This window comes from Pteropus alecto, unplaced genomic scaffold (genome assembly GCF_000325575.1).
Source record: "Pteropus alecto unplaced genomic scaffold, ASM32557v1 scaffold86, whole genome shotgun sequence".
Lineage (NCBI taxonomy): Eukaryota > Metazoa > Chordata > Mammalia > Chiroptera > Pteropodidae > Pteropus > Pteropus alecto.
In genome coordinates, this window is record NW_006442109.1 from 21594425 (window position 1) to 21615901 (window position 21477).

The 21477-nt window shown below is 36.4% G+C and overlaps 1 protein-coding gene across 1 annotated transcript in view; it reads left to right on the plus strand.

Moving 5' to 3' along the window:
- ATP8B4 (ATPase phospholipid transporting 8B4 (putative)) overlaps window positions 1-21477 on the plus strand; it is a 145363-nt gene that overhangs the window by 24821 nt on the left and 99065 nt on the right. Inside the window, 3 exon segments of the mRNA XM_025038751.1 lie at window positions 8073-8145; window positions 14953-15023; window positions 19076-19158. Coding sequence (XP_024894519.1) covers window positions 8073-8145; window positions 14953-15023; window positions 19076-19158 — 227 coding nt within the window.

The window sequence follows — 21477 nt, forward strand, 5'->3', positions numbered from 1 at the left end:
TCTCTAACCAGAGTAAACTAGATCACACAACTGAGAGACACATTTGCTTTGTCTATGTTTGTATGACATGTATCATTACTTGGCACGTTAAGCGACTAATATTTTTTTTCTGGCTTAACAGACATTTAGTTCTCTCATAACCTGGCCCTATATAGAAAAATTTATTAATAATACATTTATTATTATTATGTAGTCCAGACATATTCCCACTAGAGGCAATGGGAAAACACAATATAAGCCTATGTCCTGGAACCAAGATATTCAGGTTTTATCCTGTTTCATTGGGAGCTGTATTCTCTTAGGGTATTTTTCAAAAACAGAAATTATTATTCACTACTGAGCTGGGTAAGAGCATATTTTCTGATTTCTCAAAATAAAGTGAGGCAACTTAGATAAAGGGAATGGTCGATCTACTCTGGCTAACGTGATTGCTTGTAGATTTTTTTCATCAAAATATGTTCTTTATATAAGGAATATCTCAAAAACAGTTACTTTTTTTCCTGCAGACATTATTCTTAGAACATTTCAATAGTCAGTAGTTATCTATAGAATATTTTTTTAATGGAAAGGTACTAAAAATTATCTTCTAACTTCATTTACTAATCTAGAAAAAAGAGTAAATTGGATGACACAAAGTTTTGCAGATTTTCCTCCAAAAGTGTTAAGGTGGAGGGGAGGAGCACAAAGACTCATGGCAGTTGCTCATATTGACTTTATAGAATTGAAATTGGAACTAGAGAAAGGTGAAAAAGCTTAGATTTAAAAAAGAATATTTTAATGACATGAATATGTCGACAGCAAAATCGGGAAGTGGGCTCTTAGTTTGTAGAGGATGCTCAGCTGTGCTGCCCACACCCGCTTCCATACTGCAGATGTACTTCCCCGGCTACCAAGAGTGCTGCCTACATACAACCCTCCAATGTCAGCCCTCTCTGAGAATTGCCCTTGGCTGAGGAGAGTTGTTTTGCTCAAGGTCACCCCTCCTTGCTGGGTTCAGACTTCATCCAATAGATGAACAATGCCAAGGTATCCGGTCTGGCCTCCTTGATCCAACCCTGAAGTCCTGGTTCGGCTCCATGCGGTTGCTCCCCATGAGGTTGGTTGAGCCTTTGTTGTGACTGCATTAACAGCCCAAATGTGCTGCCTTCACTCCCCTACAAGTGCTAATTTTAAGAGAAGTTGCCAGTAAACTTCCTGCATACAGATCTCCTCCTGCTTAGGAATCCAACCGAGACTTTAATAACTCTGTTTCTCCACAGTCACATCTAAGATGTTTCCTTCAGCATTCATATGAGAGCAGGTGTAATAGACTTCCTTTGAAATATTTTTCTTCTGATTTCCTTTGGCCTCATCCTCTATTAGCCATTTATTAATGGAATCCTACTAAGAATTTACAGAAGACAAAAGATCTTAAGAGACCGATTCAGGAGAAGGGTTTCAGTTTAGGAAAATGAAGAAAGAGAATGTATTTTCTGTGGAACTCTCAGTAGGCTTATTTAGTTCAGGTAAAATTTAGTAAGTAAATTGATCATTCTGTTTTAAAAATGGGAAGGCTACATTATGTATGTGTTTTGCATTCTAATAATGCACAACAGGATCTATAGGGACTTATATGTTGAGCAAGATCTCTCTAAGATCGATTACTTTTTCTCAGCAAATTGTTAAACTAAGCTATTCATGCTGTAGGACTACATCTTCTACCATCTCCCCTTCTTCCCACCCTTTCCCCCTGGCAAAATTGGTGCGAGAGCATCTTTAGCAGCTGACCACAGACCTCCCCTGTGTTTCTGCCTCAGCATAAGCATTGTGTTAATAAGAAGGGAGGAAAAAGAGGAAAACATCTGCATTCTTCAAGATAAATAGATTCCAAAGATATGAGTATTATGCTATTCTCAATGTAATGAGATTCTGTTCACCAGTCTGTTGTTAGAGGATTAAGGCCAAGCTGTGTCTAACTCTAGTGTGGCTCTGACAGCGGTGGGATTGAAAAGAACCAGAAACTGCTGCTGTCCACTGAACATTTGTGTCATGGGACCATGATTGCAAGCTGTCTTTGGATCCCAGTTTTTAAACAGTGGGAGTGTGCATGATTGCTGTGATCAAATCCTTTCAAGTCCTTAGGGTCCATTCTTTTTCTAGATAGGCAATATGTAAGTATCATAGAAAATAACTACAAGAGAAGAATAAATATAAATATATTAAAAACATGGGCTTTGTGAACTCAGGTTCTAGCCCCAGCTCTGCAACTTAATGTGCCCTGGGAAGAGTTTTCTTTTCTTCTATTTTTCCTCCTCAATTGGCCTTTAAAATATCTACATATAAGGCCAACAATTCATGTTTTGAATATAATTCAAACTGTACAAAACAGTATGCAATAAAACGAAGTCTCCTTTCCATCCCACTTTTCTTTATTTTCCTTCTCTTGTGGCAATCACTGAACAGTTTCTCATGTGTCTTTCAAGATATTTTCTATCAGTGTAGGAACAGAGATACATGTATATATATCTTTGCTTCAAAATACTGTTAGATTTTACCATGCACATGCAGTGTTCTGCATGTGTCTGTTTTAAACTAATAATGTAGCTTAGAGAATATTTTATAATATTTTATATCAGCACATATAGACCTATCTTATTTTTTTTTAGTGGCTGCATTATAGTCCATTTGTTATATGAGCGATTAAATAGGTTTGCCATGGTATGTCGATCTAATCTTTATTTGTGGGCATTGTTGGTTTCTAATAAATGGCTATTACATATAATACTGCAATAAACATTTTGTAATCCATCTTTGAGCACTTATGTGATCAGTTTTTTTAAAATAGAATATTTACATCAAAGCTGAAATAAAAGTGATAGATGTTGCACAATAGGCCAAATATCTCAATTTCTCAGAACTTCAGTTTTCTATTCTATAAAATGGGAGTAACAGCTTATGGCTATTTTATAGGGTCGTTGTAGGATTAAATGAGATAAAATGCATGAATAGTGTTGTCAGATGTAGCAAATTAAAATATAGGATGCCCAGTTAAATTGAAATTCACATCAACAGTGATAATTTTTTTTAGTATAAGTATACCCCAATACAGCATGAGACATATACTAAAAATTATTTGTTGTTTATCTAAAATTCAAATTTAATTGAATATCACTTATTTTATTTGGCAATCCTATGCATGAAGGGATCAGCACAACCCTAGAATACAGGAAGCACTAAAAAATGTTGGTTGCTATAATTTTTATTAGATATTCAGAGAAATGGTATCATTCAACAAATGTTTTTGGAAATAATTATTTTATACTCATTAATTACTTACCTTTTATTCAACGGATATTTATTGAGTGCCTACTATGAACTTGGCATTATTTTAGGTCTTGAGGTTACAATGGTGAATAAAACAATGTCTGTATGAGCAAAATACTCTTGTATGTTATAGGTCTGACAGGGACTTGAGATTAAAGAAGAAAGCATGATCGTTGTGTGTGAATTGATTGGTTTATTAAGTGAGGTCCATAATATTGATCTTCTTTATTATCTTCTCCTTCTGGAACCCCAACATGTCTTCTGTGGCTTTTGAAGAAATCCTCTTTTCAGGAATCTATGTTGCTAATGGGCAATCAGAAACATTAGAGTTTAGAAAGGATGACAGGAGCCTTGAGGGGCCCATTGAAGAGCTCCTCCTTCCGTCCCTTAAAGGTCTAGCAATGGGCTTGGTATTTTGCTTAAGGTAAATGCTTGATTTCTATCCTCTGCAGCCAATCGTTCAGTGCCATGGAGCTTGGTAGGTGCTATCTCACTCCCAGACTTGCATTTTCTCAAGAGGGTTCTCAGCAAAGCCTAGCAACTTTTAAGATCTCACCATGAAGAAACAGTTTCAAACCAATTATCAACAATTATTAGATGCAGTTGCTGTCTTTCACCACCTTAGAACTCAGATTCTCTGATGTTCTGAGAGTAGATATTATGCAGGCATACCTCATTTTATTGCGCTTCACAGATATTGCATTTTTTTTTTACAAATTGAGGGCAAGACCTGCCACCAGCAAAAAGGTTACGACTCATTTTATTGTGCTACTCACTTTATTGAGGTGGTCTGGAACTGAACTTGCAACATCTCTGAGGTATGCCTGTAGTTAATGGGTGTATTTTAAGGAATTATTTTCTCTTAGTCATTCTAGTCACTATTTTATGGCAATTAAACTCCATATGTTTTATGGTGTCTTTGGAATTTAAATTGTATGAATCCTTTTCTTGAGTTTTGGCATAGTATTTAGCAATTGACTTTACCCCATCTATTTTTGAAAACCCCGGTCCAAAGAAGCATTAATTAAATTGTGTTCATTTCAAACGCTGAAATAAAATAAACATATTTTCAAGTCTTTGATTTCTTGATTCAGTAAAATTAAACAAATTAACTTGCTTACAGAGTATTCATATATCGCAATTCCTCTACTAGAGCAGAAGGGCTTTCCTTGAGAAAGGTAAAAGCAAAGTTTGTGCCAAGTCCGTGGACCTACATGTCATTGCCACAGCCCACGAGGCCGTCCTGTGTTCCCCTTGCAGAGCTATGATGCAAGCTTGCTTCGAACATGAGCTCTAAGAACAGCTGCACCACACATGGAGAGCCAGGCAGTGCCTGTTTTCCTTGTTTTAGGATGATGACAAAATGCAATCACTATACAAACTAAAATCTTAGAAGAAGTCTAGAGATATTTTGAAGATGAGCTTTAAAACAAATCTTCCTGTCTGCCCCTCCAGTCCTGCTGGTATGTCTTTTATGTGTTGTCAGTGGCGGTGGTAGTGGGTAGAATGAGAAAAAGATGGAATTTAAAATACAGTGATTTAAATGCATTTGCAGGTTCTGATCAGTTAATATTTGTTCGGTAAGTTTGGCTACTTCTTAGCTATGACCCTTACTGCTCACTGAGATATATTTCTGAACTTCTAGTTAACTGCAGCTATCATTACCTGGTAAGACAGAATAGAAATAACAGTTAAAAAAAACCCTCTTCTGATTGTGTTATATACATTGATTGTTCTACAGATATATATTCAATTCAAATAAGGATTTTAACCAAGGTATTGCACACCCTCTTTGATTTACCAATATCTCCAGGCCCTTTTGCTTTAAAACTCTAATTACATCTGTAGAGCATTCCTTTCTCCTCTTTTAAATAATCTATTTTGTACTGCTTCCTTTTATTCTTCATTCAATTTCTGGTTACTTCTTCAAGACATAAGATGACTTTTTTTTTAAATTGTAATTTTACTTTGTTATGGTTATGCTTTCTTCCTAATAGGATGCTGCCCTAAATTCTAACAGATGTGTCTGTTATATAGGTTACTGATGAAGTAGTTAAATAGGGCTAGGGTCAGAGTCGACATCTAGGGAGTACCGCTTGCTGTTTCCTGCCAGATTGCTAATTAGCTTTGAATAATATTTCTTTTGAGGAAGTTTCTCTCCCATGGTTGTGTACCTTCATAACAATATTTTGCTTCATGCTCAGAAAAATTTTGTGTCAGCCTCATTGTTGCCTTGTGAAGGTTTTCCACAGCCCATAGCCCACAGAGGTGATACTGGGTCCCGTGGAATTTGTACATGCACATACCAGAAGGTTTTTAAGACCTCAAATATTGTTAGTCATAAGACTTTGGAGGCAAAATGTTTGGAGTGTTTCTTTTTAGGGAGAACTTTCCACTGTAGTAGGTGGAGAGGGATAGGTGATCAAGGACAGGGCAGATATTGGAAGGTGTCTAGAATAACAAAAGGGCCTTTTGGGAAGAGGAGCTTGGAGAGACTGCTAGGTATATGTTTTGGGAAGAAAGCAGGCAGGTGGCAAGAGAGAAAAAGAAAGAGGACTAGAGTGAGATAAAGTAAGGGAGCTTGTGCTTATATATGATTATAGGAATCTTCTGCTTTCTTGGCCTCTTGAATGACATGAGTGGATTAATAGATCTTAGCAAAGCATGGTCAAATGACTTATTTTGTGGCTTTCTGCTTTGGGAAATATTTGACAAGTTAAAAAGTAGAGGTTAAAATACAGGTAGAGATGCAGGCGGGTAGGAGAGGAATGGGCATGAGGATTTGGCATGAAGAAAGGTATTTTGCTCTGCTTTATCACTCTTCTGTATGATTCCAAAAAGACTTCATGTTTACAATATCAGATTGTTCCATATCAGGATTCTTTGCATGCTCTGGGGTTTTGCCAATGTTTTTCTTAAAGAGATTTTGTTGTGGTATTTTTTCAAGTGTAGCCGTTAATTCAAGTAATTCACATGGATACAGTCACACCTTTAAAAACATCTTTCCAAATGCTTTGGTTTTACAGGGGGAAATATCATGATACTGAACTGGAGAAAAACAGGTTAGGGAGAATTTAAATAAGAAAATTTGGTTTCTTACCAAAGAGTGGCTATTGCCACTTATCTGTACAAACTTAACTGTCAAATGTGCATTTTGAAATCTGTATTTCCTTTTTACTTTGGTTGATTTTCATTTGGAGCTTATAGTGTACAGGTAGTAGGAAGAAAAGTTTGGAAATGAAGCTTAATATCATTTCGGCTTCTTCCTGAAACAGATGCACTTTCCGTAGAGACTTCAGGGCAATTCAGTAGCAGTGCAATTTCCGTGAGTAATGACACGGTCTCCATCTCATTCTAGTCACATCAGCTTTTATCTGAGGTACTGTCCCCTGAGAAATGTCACTAAGGCTCCGAAGGAGTTATCATCAGGAGAAATAAACCAGCACATAAACCATACCTGTAAATATAAATAAAGTGAAATTTAGAACGCTTCCTGGGTTCTCCTGTTGTCATTGAACTAGAGAAAGTGCAGAAAAGTATGGCTTGGGAAAAATGATTGAGTTCTGGCTAGAGATGAAAATGCTGCAGTTGAAAACTTTCCAGAACAACATGTACTTGGATTCATATTAAAGAAAAATTTTTTGAGTGTTTAAGCCAAATGACCCAGCAGGGTTGATAGTGTGAGGCATATTTCACAGTTGTATAAATATTTAAAACTGTTTTCCAGCCTATAAAACAAGTAAATTAGGTTGTTTTTAAAAACTGCATAATGAAATTAACCTGTCCACCTTAACTTGTTGGGGGACCTGCCCTACTCATCCAGCCTTCTCTCCTAAAAGGGAATCACTGAGAAAGAAGTGTGACGAAGGTTTCCAACTTGGAAAACAAAGCTGGTTTAGAGAATATCAGAAGGGATGATTAGCATCACGGCATACTGCCACAGGTGGTCTGTTTCCAGATGGCCTGTCTGCCTAACTTGTCATTGGGGCCCAACCAACTAGATACAATAAGCTTTTCATTATAAACCCCTTTGTGAAGTATAGACTCAGGGCTCCAATATATACATGAGAGCAGTGCAGCGTCTTGGCTGTGTTGTTCCCAATTCTGAGCTATTGATCCTAGCCATTAGAACACCACCAAGTTTGTCCTTAACCACAGGGCCATGGATGATTTGTAGGTGGTCTTTCTCATTAAATCTTCCAAGGCTTCTTTTATTGCCCATTGTTCTTGCCCTTTCCAAAATTTATCCGTTTCCTTTTACTTGCATTTTAGCTATTGCCCTGAACCACTCTCCCTTGCCTCTGTCTCCTCTTTCACGTCTTGCCTTCAGTTAAACAGACTTCTGAGACAATGGCAGTGATGTTTTTACATTTATGAATAATAGAGTTCAAAAAGAATGTCAGTGACTGAATTTATTCCATCCCTTTCCCCTTTTTAATGTTCTGGTCAAGGAAATGTAAGCGAGAGTTAATAGCTACTATCTAAAGGTGATACCATGAGGTGGTGGAAAGAGCACATGGCTAAGAGTTAGCCATCATGAGTTTAGCCCCAGGGGTACTGCTAACTCACTGGGTATCCTTGGTCAAATTACTTGGCTTCTCTGGGCCTTTGTTCTCACATCACTCAGGTAAAAGATTTTGTAAGGTCCTTTGAGTTTAATGTTCTAGAAAAGTCTTATCTGCCTCTTTTGTCATGGGATGGTCCATTGTGAATATATTCCCTTGATTCTTCTCTGTTCCTAAAAAAATTAATTTTGTTTTTGTTCTTAGACTACAGAATGAAAAATGGATGAATGTCAAAGTGGGAGACATCATTAAATTAGAAAATAACCAATTCGTTGCAGTGAGTATTTAGTATTGTTTAAAGAATTTATCTCAGATTAAAATAGCATATGTACTGTAGTATTTACAGTGGAAAATTTAGTAAATCTATACTAATTCAGAATAATTGAGGAGAAATGCCAGGATGTATTTGTAAAAAACTCAATTATAAATGTTTCAAAATACATATTAATTAATTACTTTCAATAACATGGCAACTCAGATAAAGCTGAGTGATTATCACCTTGTCTATCTTCATTGGGATATTTTTAAATTAATAGATATAAAAGGTTTACCAAGGTTTGATGTAAATAAGAGCTTTTACAATGCTACAGAGTACTCTAAAAAGTTTGTTCTCATATAATTTGAATACTTTTCCTTAATAATGGAATTAATACTGTTAATTTGCAGGGTATTTGAAGAAAAGATCAGCTAGAGGAAAATGTATACCCTTCTCTGAATCAGAAACAATCAGAAAATTTCTATTGATTGTTTTGAATTAACAAAATGCTACTTATGAGGTTTTGCTTTGTATAGTAAAGAACCAGAAAGATTAATTTGACCTAAACTCCTGTCCTGACAAGGATTGGATTTGAACCTCTCTTGACCCAGGAGAGCATCTCATCAAGTCTTTATCAGTACCTTTCTAGGGTATCCTTCCTGAGAGGCCGTTTTGTGGTCTAATTGTCCTCTTTGTTATTTTAAGTTTCATAGCTTCAAGTCAGAGTTATTTGTTTCACTCTAATATCTGTAAATAAATCTTCATTTAAAAAATATGTGGGACAGTAGAAAGTTGGAAAATTTCAGAAAAAGAAAACTTTTAAAAACATCTATCTGAGCTGTATTGAATCAAAAACTTCTTGCTAAAGTGTAGAGATACAAAACACTGTTTTCTACATGAAAAAAAGTAAATGGCCAATGTTCTGTTTATAAAAAATTATTAATTTGTGGGGATGAAATTTAGGGGCAAGAATTTTTTTTAAATCAAAGAAAGGGCCTATTTGTGAGTATATGATACAATATCCATTGTTATTCTCTTCCATTCTTTTTCTTCTTTTTTCACCATCTTTTTCTTAGTCTTCTCAAATAAATTTAAAATGAAAATAATGATATATCTAGTACATATTAGTACTCAATATGTGTTTGTTGGATATGAAATTTAAATTTTAAATAAAAATATTATCTGTAATCTTATACATTTTCATTTTTAGAACTTTATTCTGATTTTTGTCCATGTCAGCATATTTTCCCCTAAGTATATTCATACTGCATGAGCTACTTTGGATTTTTATTTTTGAACTACAAAAAAATTTTAAAAAAGATAATATTGTAGGTGATAAGGAAGGTAAAGAACTCTATATGTTAGAATGGCTTAACAAAATAAAAGGAAGTCCAAATATGGTGTTCTAATGAATTCTACAAATTTATCTTTCCTCCAGGTTATGGGACCACTATCCTAATATTCTTTCACTGTTGTAGTTTGGTTTTTAAACACCAACAAAGCAAAATGAAACATAGCAAAATGCTTTCTGTGTTTTAGAATTGTATTTCAGTGATTTTGCAGCCAACCAGAGGAAAGAGTGTATATTTGGGGATCAGAGCTTTGAATTCTAGTTCCAGCTCTGCCCTTTAAGCTCTGTGTGGCTATGTATGAGGTGTTAAATCTCTTAGAGCCTTGGGTTCCTCACTTAGATGTGATGAAGCTCTCTCTATGACTTTTTAAAGGTTATTAACTTTACATGGGTTAATTTAGTTCATCTAGTGCTTGTGGGTCCAGAGATGACCTTTTCAGGATTATAATCCATACCATGGGAATAGTATTATCCCCCTCACAGGTTTGTTGAGAAAATAGTGACACAATTATGCAAAAGTGTTTTGTAAACCCTTAAAGAATTGTACAGCTTTTAGGTGTTATCACTTGAGGTTTTGCTTCATTTATTCTTTAATTCAACAAACATTAATGGTGCCTAATAAATCTATGAGGGCAATGTTGTTGGCTCTGAGTACTCAGAGAAGTTTAGCAGATTCTTTTCAATTTTCCTCTGATTGAAGTATTTGTTTCAGATTTCCATGAGGCAGCTGTGGAAGGTGGGGTAAGGGGCCTTGTGTTAGAAAACACTACTTCATTCTTGGGAGCCACAGCTGGAGCCTCTCCTGGCAAAGCATGTGAGAAAGCACCAATAATTGAGGAAGAAAGTACAAATGGGGGTCTAAGGAAGATAGTTCTGGTGGGCGTTAATGACTGTTTGCCTGGCCCACCTTTGAGTTCCAAAAGTCATGCTTTCTCTTTCCTAAAAAATAAATTGGTTTGCTTTATCAAGGCTCTTTCTCATCTATGGATGAAAAGAGTCACAGAAGCTGTAGAGGCAGAAGTTGTTTTCTGATTTGTCACAGTGTAACCAAAGCATACCCACTATAGAGAGAACATGTGAAGAGTGTATGCCACTCTTGAGCCCACATGACCCATCCTGATTTTAAATGGAAAAAAATGTTTTTGAAAATTCACCTTGGTCTTGTTTCTCATATTTAAATTTCAATGAATATGATAGCAATAGAACTTCATGCTCTTGGGTCTGCGGCTCTTCTTCCCTGAGCTTAACGGAATAATTTTAAACAAAATCTAAAATTTTCTAATCCTTATCATCTGTGATTGAAAATAGTTATGAAATATAGAGAAAGATGCCTGTTTATACCTAGAGCTGCTTTTCTTTTAAAACTTCTTAACCTCACAATTTAGACAACACACACATCCCATTTATTTTGAGATGGAAAATTAAAAGCTTGAAACAATGAAAGAAGTGGATTGTTTTTAAATTTAACCTTTAAAACTTTAGAATGGCACAATTCTAATATTTTTAAAAACAAAATTAAGAAAATTACACAGATTTGGAATGTCAATTGTACATTAGGTATAGCTAGAAAATTGTTAGGCTAATATGTCAAAATAAATTGCTAAAATTTTAGTCAATTCTTTTTAGACATTCAAATCCTTCAGAATTTCATAAAACCCCTTCTCTTACTTATTATTATTTATTTTTATTAAAGTATAGTTGACATACAATATATATTAGTTTCAGGTGTACTATATAGTGATTAGATATTTATATAACTTACAAACTGATCATCCTGATAAATCTAGTACCCATCTGACAGCATACATAGTTATTACAATATTATTGACTGTATTGCCTATGCTATACTTTGTATCTTCATGACTATTTTGTAACTACCAATTTTTACTTCTTAATCCCTTCCCCTTTTTCACTACCCCCCCAACCCCCCTCTCATCTGGCAACCATCAAAATGTTCTCCATATCTATGCGTTTGTTTCTGTTTTGTTTATTTTTTTTTCCTTTAGATTCCACATATAAATGAAATCATATGGTATTTGTCTTTCTCTGTTTGACTTACTCTACTCAGCACAATACCCTCTAGGTCCATTCATGTTATTGTAGAAGGCAAAATTTCATTCTTTTTTATGGCTGAGTAATATTTGATTGTATATATGTGCCACCTCTTCTTTATCCATTGGTTCTTTGATGGACACCCAGGTTGCCTCCATATCTTGGCTATTGTAAATAATGCTGCAATGAATATACGGATGCACATGTAGCTTAGAAGTAGTGTTTTGGATTTGTTCAGACAAATTCCCAGAGTAGAATTACTGGGTCCTCCTTTGTCTCTTGTTATAGCCTTTGTTTTCAAGTCTATTTTTTCCGGTATGAGTATTGCTACTCAGCTTTGTTTCTTTGTTTGTTTGTTTCCATTTTCATGAAATATCTTTTTCCATCCCTTCACCCCAGTCTATGTGTGTCTTTCGATCTGAAGTGAGTCTCTGGTAGGCAGCATATGTAAGGGTCTTGTTTTCTTATCCATTCAGTCACCCTGTTTAGATTGGAGCATTCAATCCATTCACATTCAAAGCAATTGCTGATAAATATGTAGTTATTGACATTTTATTATTCATATTTTTAATTGTTTTCTCCTTTTTCTTCTTCTTCTTCTTCTTCCTCCTCCTCCTCCTCCTCCTTCATGAAGTTTCTCTAATTTCTTTTTTGTAATACTGGTTTGGTGTTGATGAACCCTTTTAGCTGGTTCTTTTTTATGTTTTCTCTTTTTGTTTTTATGTTTTCTCTTTTTGTTTTTATGTTTTCTATCTCTTTGTTAAAGTTCTCACTGAGTTCCTCCATTCTTCCCCTAAGTTCATTGAGCATCTTTATAAGAAGTGTTTTGAACTCTGGAGATCTGGAGATTGCTTGTCTCCATTTTGTTTAGTTTCTTTTTTTTTTTCTGGAGCTTTGTTCTGTTCTTTCATTTATGACATGTTTCTTTGTCTCTGCATTTTGGCTATCTTCCTGTGTTTGTTACTATGTATTAGGTAGGGCTCCTATGTCTCCCACTCTTATTAGAATGGTCTTATGTAGTAGATGTCCCGTGTGGCCCAGTGGTGTAGTCTTCCTGGTCACCTGAGATGGATGCTCTAGGTTTGTCCCTGTATGGGTTGTGTGTGCCTTTTTGTTGTGGTTAAAGCTTGGTTGCTATTTACATGTCAGTGGGAGGGGTTGAGCATCGAGCTGATTTGTTGTGAGAACTCGCTGGTGAGGGACTGACCCTACAGAGAAGGATTCGCTTTAGCAGGGCTCTAGTGCCTGTCCAGTCTGCTCTTAGGGTGTGTCATCTTCGGATGCAGCCTTGGGTGGTGCTCCGGCTAGGTCCGAAGCCAGCCGCGAGGAGTGCCAGCTTTGGGGCTTGCTGGGAGGGGCTCCTCTGCAGACTGAGTTCAGCCACAGCTGTGCACTGCCCAGGGACATCTGGCAAGAGTCACCAAGCAATCCGCAGATGGCCGTCACGTGCATTGGGCTTGGTGGTGCCCCGAAAGGCAAGCTGCAAATAGAGGCAGGCTGCTGCTAGTGCTGGGCTTGGGGCTGCCTAGCAAGAGGTTCACGGCAGACTGAGGCCAGATGCTGCTTGTTTGGGTTTTGTGAACCTTTGAGAGATTTTAGGAGAGTCTTTAGTATGAGCAAGATGAGCCACTTTCATAAAAAAGCCAGTGGAAATGGCTTGGGTGGATCCACAAGTTGGATGGGGCAGGGTCTCAGGAAATCGTTAGGGCTGTGTGACCAGCGTTAGGCAAGTTGATGGAGACTGAGATGTGGAGGCTGCCTGCTTCTGCACGCTGAGAGAGGGGAGGGTTCAACAAAGGAACAATGGCTTCTGCCAGTACTTCTGTCTGGGTGAAAGTGGCCCCTCTAGCTCTTGCCCTGAAGCCAGAAAATTCAGTTTGTCCCCATATGTCCCTGGTGCCTTTCAAACTACTGTCCCAGTGCTAGAGCTCAGAGTAAGTGAGTCCATTACTAAGTTCTCATGTGGGCCCCTCAAGAGAAATGTCTGCAACTCCAGCTGCTCTCCATCTCATTCAGCCACAATCTCTGCTGGGTTTCACAGCCAGAAGTTGTACGGACTTCTCTTCTTGGCAATGGAACCCTGAGCTGGGGAGGCTGGTGAGGGGTTGAGACCACTTGCTTCTACTGTGTTAACCTCTGCAGCTAAGATATCCCTCCTGATTCTGAACTGCGACATGCAGGTGTGGGACTAGCCCATTCTGCATCTCTGCCCCTCCCACCAGACTCAAGGTGGCCTCTTCTGTGTGTCCCCATTTATAGGTCTTTTCTTCAGTTAGACTTCAGGGGACTCCCAATGATGCCTGTTCTGTAGTTTAGTTGTAATTTTGATGTGGTTGTGAGAGGAGGCAAGCACAATGTTTACCTACTTTGCCATCTTGACCAGAGCCTTTCATTTTTTTTTTATTGCTGAATAATATTCTACTCTTTGTGTGTGTGTGTGTGTGTGTGTGTGTGTGTGTGTGTGTGTGTACCACATCCTTTATCCATTCATCTATCAATGGATTAGCAATTCTACTTGTGGACATTTATCTGAAGAAAATGAAAACACTAATTTGAAAGATATATGCACGCCTATGTTCATTGCAGCATTATTTACAATAGCCAAGATGTGGAAGCAAAAATCCTTATTTTAAAATAAAATTTGAAATTTGAAATAAAATAAATAGCTTTCTGATACAGAAAGTTGCCAGAATTCTAAAACTGAATTGTGCTGGGTCATTTCCAAAGCTCAAATGAATAGCTACATAGGATGATTTAGCTCTGTGAGAAACCAGCTACTCAGTCTCCGAATGTTTTCCACTGTCTTTTACCACATTTCCTATTCTATCTTGCCCTCTCGCTTAACCCTGCTTTATTTTCTCTTTCCTCTTCCTTACACCCCCCATCTTTTTTTCTAAATTTAATTTTATTATGTTTTTCTTTTAACTTCTCTCTTTTAAAATTTTCTTGTTTCTCTTATTTTTTTTCTCATTTTCAACTTCTTCCTACTTCACTTCTCTTTTCCCATCTTCTTTGCCTGCCCCCTGCTCTTAACTGATAATACAAAGGAATTAAAGTATGTGATTATACATATTTCTATTTATCTTATTTATTTGGGAAAATTTTATATTTTCTATTAGTAATAGTCAAAGCAAGGAAATAGAATTTTTTAGGATATTTCTTGTAAAATAAGTAAATTTATTTTTTATGATACCCCCTGCCCGTGCTTATACTCTGATGGTGAAGGTATGGAAAAGAGGAACAGGTAAGTAGAAGGAGGGTTTGATTCAGGGCATATGACAGAGAGGTGGAACAGGATTTCACCTCTTTTGCTTTTTCCCTAAGGCTAACCTGGCTCATTAGTAGTGGAGGAGATGATGCAACATAGAAGACTTTCAACCAATCTTCCCTTCTCAAGTATTCTTTATCTTGATTATTCAAAATAGGCTGATCTGCTTCTTCTATCAAGCAGTGAGCCACATGGCCTCTGTTATATTGAAACTGCTGAGCTTGATGGGTAAGTTACTAACATTAGAATATTAATTAGGTTGTTTTAAATTTATTTAAAAGTCATACCTTTAGGAACAGGACTTAAATATTAAACCTTATTCTTCATTTTATTTTCTTTAAAGAAATAGGAGTCTACATTGTGAGGTCCATTTATTAGTTACTTTGCAGATTTTTGAAAATTATTTTTTTCTCTAATTTTTTTTTTCAGAAACAGTGAGCCAGACATGTATAGATAGATAATTTTACCCAAGGATTTTACTGAGATTTTTTAGAAGGGTTATTTTTTGGGTTGGTTCATTTGTTTTTAATTTCAAGTAATTGTTTAAGGAAACAATTGTTTAAGGAAAATAAGAAGAGTAGTGATCAAGATCAACTGAGGAAAGAAGGATCAATGTTATTTTAGAAGGCAACCTTTTGGAACTGGGTCGAATGAAGACACTGAGAGAGAAGAGAGAAATGGAGTATGATGCAATTTTGACGTTGATGTTAATTTAGAATTTAGTTATATACCATAAAGTAATTCTGTTTCAGTGGATTCAATTTATTTGTCTGGCATAAAAACATTTATTGAATAATTACATTTTAAAGATATCATAAATGTTTTTTAGATGAGTTTTATCTTTTTAATCCTGAAGTAGGTACTATATAAGTCCTGAAGAAATCAAGTTCTAGACTGAGTAATTTTTGCCAAACTTTTAAAGAGTGAAGCCAGGACTCAAATTTGGCAGTTTGACAAAAGAGCCCATGGTTTTAACCACTGCCTCTGGAATCATTGTCATATTGAGCCATTCAAATAGAGTTTGGCCTGTGTTTAATGCTCTGATTTGGGCAGAAGCAAAAATAATGCTGAGAGGAATATTTATAGCAACAAATGCATACACTTGAAAAAAGAAAAAGTCTCAAACCAATAGTCTAATCTCCCATTTCAAGAACCTAGAAAATAGCAAAATATATTCAAAATAAATTCGAAGGAGATGAAAACAAGAGCAGAAATCAATGAACTTGAAAACAGAAAAACAATAGAGACAATTGATGAAACAAAGAGCTTACTCTTTGAAAATATCAATAAAATCTACAAGCCTTTAAGAAGACTGAAAAAGAAAGAAAAGAGAAGATACAAATTAACAATATCACGAATGAACCAGGGGTTATTATAATAGATCCTATAGACATCAGAAGGATAAGGAAATACTTTATTAACACAAATTTAACAACACAGATGAAATGAGCCACTTCATCAAAAAACAAACTGTCGCAACTCATCCAATATAAAATATATAATTCGAATAGTCCTATAATTATTAAGAAAATTGAATTCTAATGTAAAACATAAAACTATAAAAATTTTAGACAAAAGCATAGGAGAAAATCTTCAAAGTCTAGGGCAAGTCAAAGAGTTCTTAGATTTACTCAAAATTCATAATCCATAAAAGGAAAATTTGATAAACTGGACTGCATCAAATTAAATTTTTTTGCTATGCAAAAAACCCTGTGAAGAGGAGAAAAAAATAAGCTATAGACTAGGAGAAAATATTTGCAAACCATCTGTCTGACAAAGGACTTGTATCTTGATTGAATGAAAAATGTTCAAAACTCAACAGCAAAAAACCCCCAAACAATTCAATTAGAAAACTGGCAAATGATATAAAGGAACATTTCACCAAAGATGACATACAGATGGCAAATAAGCACATGAAAAGATATTCAACATCATTAGCCATTAGGGAAATTAAAATTAAAACCACAATAATATAATCACCACATACCTATTAGAATGGCTCAAATAAAAATAGTGACAACTCCAAATGCTGGCAAGGATGTAGAGAAACAGGATCAGTCACACATTGCTGATAGGAATGTAGAATGCTATAATCACTCTGGAAAACAGTTCTGTAGTTTCTTAAAAAATTAAACATGTGACTACCATACAACCCAGCAATTTTACTCCTAGGCATTTATCCCAGAGCAATTTGACTTATGTTTACATAAAAACTTGCACACAAATGTTTATGGCAGCTTTATTTGTTACGTCTCAAAACTAAAACCAACTTACATGCCCTTCAGTGGGTGAATAGTTGAATGAATTGTGTTGTATACATACCATGGAATACTAATGAGCAATAAAAAGGAATGAAAAATTGATATATGCAACAACTTGAATGAATCTTCAGAGAATTATGTTAAGTAAAAAAGCCAATCTCAAAAGTTTGCATACTGTTTTCTTTCATTTATATAACTTTCTTGAAATGGCAAAATTATAGAAATGGACAACAGGTTGGTGGTTGCCAGGAGTTAAGCATGGGTGGGAGGAGGCAGGGAAGTGGGTGTGGCTACAAAAGGCAACCCGAGGAATCTTTATGGTGATGGAGATGTTCTGTATCTTGACTGTGTCAATATCAATATCCTTGTTGTGATATTGTGATATAGTTTCGTAAGGTTTTACTATTAGGGGAAACAGAGTAAAGAGTATCCAGAATGTTTCTGTATTATCCTTTATGCTAAAAATCATTTTGAAGTTTTCAAGATACTGAGGCAGATTAAGGAAGAGTATGGCATGACACTAAAGGTATTAATCAGGAGTCTTGGGAAATATTTTTTTTATCATAAGGCCTATGTGCAATTATTTTTTCCCTTTAGTTTCTACGTCTGAAGGTGGAAGTAAGTTATTGGAAAGATTCCTGAGGAAATAACTTAAGATGATGAACAACTTTGATGGATAACACGATGTTTTGGATTGGGTTAAGGAATGAGGACTGTCTGGCTCGTTTCTAGCATTTGAAAAATTGTTTAATTAATGGACACATGAGTCTTTTAGCCTCAAACACCAGTATCTCACTGTTGTCCATCAAACCCAGCTCAATTTCTGCTTCAATTATGAAGTTCTTGATTATCTTAATGTCTGCTCATCTCTGCTTCCTAGGAATTAACAGATTTGTATCAATGCTATTACTTTTGAACAAAGTAACTTCAGTTATACATCTGACTCAGTGTTTCCTGCAGAAAGTTATTTCACCAATGAGCATGCCTATAGAGTTCATATTGTCTTAACATCATTGTGAAACTCATTTATGGAAAGTTTAGATTAAATGCCTTCTCAAGTATCTGCTTTTCGCTTCTCCAAATTCCATTATTTCATCGTTTGACATGTACTTCCAAAAGGCGATATCTGCTTTTTAACCTACTACTTGTTTCCCTCAAGAGGACTGTAACCCTTGTGGGGCAGCATTGAGTATCATGGGTGACTATGATATGTATTCAATCAATATTTGTTGACTGAATGAACCCACTACTAAATATTGCCACACAAAATAGAACTCTGACAGATGATTTTAAACTACAGTAGGAGAGAATTAGGTTGAACTCAGTGAGAAAACTGGCATGGCAAATTCTTAAACACAAGATGTGAGTGATGGTAATAAAATCTTCACTGCTGGTCATTTCATGAATTCCAGAGAGCAGCCATCTATCCTGTATGTGTGGTCCTGCCTGGCAGATGACCAGCTCACTGTGACCCTCTGAGTTTCTGTTTGGTTGTTCGATTCTAGACTTACTTATGGGATTCTTGGATTGATTAAAAAAAAAAAAAAAAAAAAAGAAAACCGTATTCTTTTTCCCATTTAAATTTAAGCTACTATGAAATTAGCCATGACCATCTTTTTCAAGTAAAACTCCTATGTAGATAGTAGACTTTGGAGTGATACTGGCCTTCTTTATTTGGTAACTGCGTTTCTGTTCCTAATGTGTTTTGTAACTCATGCATGATGTCTGAGGAGGTTCGAATAAAGCCATATTTATTATGTCCTCTGTTCTTTCCAATAGCAAAACAGATTACTGTGTCATTATACAGATGTGCCATGGGTGGAATGCCAATTCTTAGGAGCCTGCAAAGCCCTGTTCACTTTCCTGAGACAGTGTGAGGGATGTGAATGACATTCAAAGGGAATTCTTCAGATCTCTTGTGTTGGATTTTGCATGTGCTGTACCAGCCTGATTGCTTTGTGTAAGATGCTGTTGGGCTGTTCCATATGAAACTTCAAGTCATGTCAATTACTTTCACAGGGAAACGAACCTTAAAGTCCGCCATGCGCTATCAGTTACCTCAGAACTTGGAACAGATATTAGCAGACTTGCAAAGTTTGACGGTAAGTGTTTAAAACAGACAAACATACAAAAATCTCAAAACCAAAGAGCTTTTGTAACAAAAAAAGTAAGAAACTAATTATCTGAAATCCAATTTATGTTCTCTTTTTTAAATTTGATGGAAGGACATAAAATTCTCCAGGCATCAAACCCTGTCATCTCCTCTCACGCTAAAGAGTAAAAATGTTTACCAAGGGGAGGACGACTTTACCAGGTCATGGTTCATTTCATTCTTATTTCCTCTTCTGTAGATCTGGTTCCCTTTAGTCTCACAATACCCTTCACTTACCTGACCTTGGCCTCACTGGAGCCCTATGAGGGCTTGCCAAGAATGAATGCAGGCCACATTTATTTCCAGGTCTAGGTCTAACTGGATATGTGAATCCATTTACTGTTATGTGAATCCATTCTCTGGCTCCATAACAAAGACCAAACATCACACTACAAACTTAGTGAAGACAGTAATCCTGCCTCATGTATTTCTGTATCTTGCATAGTTCCTGGCATAAGGTCTTAAAGATAGTAGCTGTTTTGGAAGAATATTCTGACTTATTACTCCGTTGGTCAGCTGTTATCCTTTCAGACTACCGTTCTATTGTCACTATCTTCATACCTTTCAACCCAGTCCCCTGCTCCTCAGGATACCTTCCTCTACCTGTTCTGTTCCTGCGATCTTGTTTTTTTTGTTTCTGTTAAAGGTGTCACAGAGAAGTGACATTTTTTGAGTTAAAAGAAAGAGCCAGTAATGGTAGGACTGTAGGCACCACAACAGGCTGTAGGAGAATCTTTGGGGCCTTCCTGCCGCTGCTCAATGGTCTCTTGCTTTACGCACTTGTGTGCCTGGTTTTGAATATCATTATTTCCATACAGATTGGTTTTATTTATTAACAAATCTTTATAAGTTTGAGACTATCTTCCAAAATGTTTTCCTTAGAGTTCTCTAAAGGAAAATGTGGACGAGGATCCCATGAATTAAAGCACAGGCAACTTTACATTATAAAGTGTCTTTTTCCCATTTAAATTTAAGCTACTATGAAATTAGCCATGACCATCTTTTTCAAGTAAAACTCCTATGTAGATAGTAGACTTTGGAGTGATACTGGCCTTCTTTATTTGGTAACTGCGTTTCTGTTCCTAATGTGTTTTGTAACTCATGCATGATGTCTGAGGAGGTTCGAATAAAGCCATATTTATTATGTCCTCTGTTCTTTCCAATAGCAAAACAGATTACTGTGTCATTATACAGATGTGCCATGGGTGGAATGCCAATTCTTAGGAGCCTGCAAAGCCCTGTTCACTTTCCTGAGACAGTGTGAGGGATGTGAATGACATTCAAAGGGAATTCTTCAGATCTCTTGTGTTGGATTTTGCATGTGCTGTACCAGCCTGATTGCTTTGTGTAAGATGCTGTTGGGCTGTTCCATATGAAACTTCAAGTCATGTCAATTACTTTCACAGGGAAACGAACCTTAAAGTCCGCCATGCGCTATCAGTTACCTCAGAACTTGGAACAGATATTAGCAGACTTGCAAAGTTTGACGGTAAGTGTTTAAAACAGACAAACATACAAAAATCTCAAAACCAAAGAGCTTTTGTAACAAAAAAAGTAAGAAACTAATTATCTGAAATCCAATTTATGTTCTCTTTTTTAAATTTGATGGAAGGACATAAAATTCTCCAGGCATCAAACCCTGTCATCTCCTCTCACGCTAAAGAGTAAAAATGTTTACCAAGGGGAGGACGACTTTACCAGGTCATGGTTCATTTCATTCTTATTTCCTCTTCTGTAGATCTGGTTCCCTTTAGTCTCACAATACCCTTCACTTACCTGACCTTGGCCTCACTGGAGCCCTATGAGGGCTTGCCAAGAATGAATGCAGGCCACATTTATTTCCAGGTCTAGGTCTAACTGGATATGTGAATCCATTTACTGTTATGTGAATCCATTCTCTGGCTCCATAACAAAGACCAAACATCACACTACAAACTTAGTGAAGACAGTAATCCTGCCTCATGTATTTCTGTATCTTGCATAGTTCCTGGCATAAGGTCTTAAAGATAGTAGCTGTTTTGGAAGAATATTCTGACTTATTACTCCGTTGGTCAGCTGTTATCCTTTCAGACTACCGTTCTATTGTCACTATCTTCATACCTTTCAACCCAGTCCCCTGCTCCTCAGGATACCTTCCTCTACCTGTTCTGTTCCTGCGATCTTGTTTTTTTTGTTTCTGTTAAAGGTGTCACAGAGAAGTGACATTTTTTGAGTTAAAAGAAAGAGCCAGTAATGGTAGGACTGTAGGCACCACAACAGGCTGTAGGAG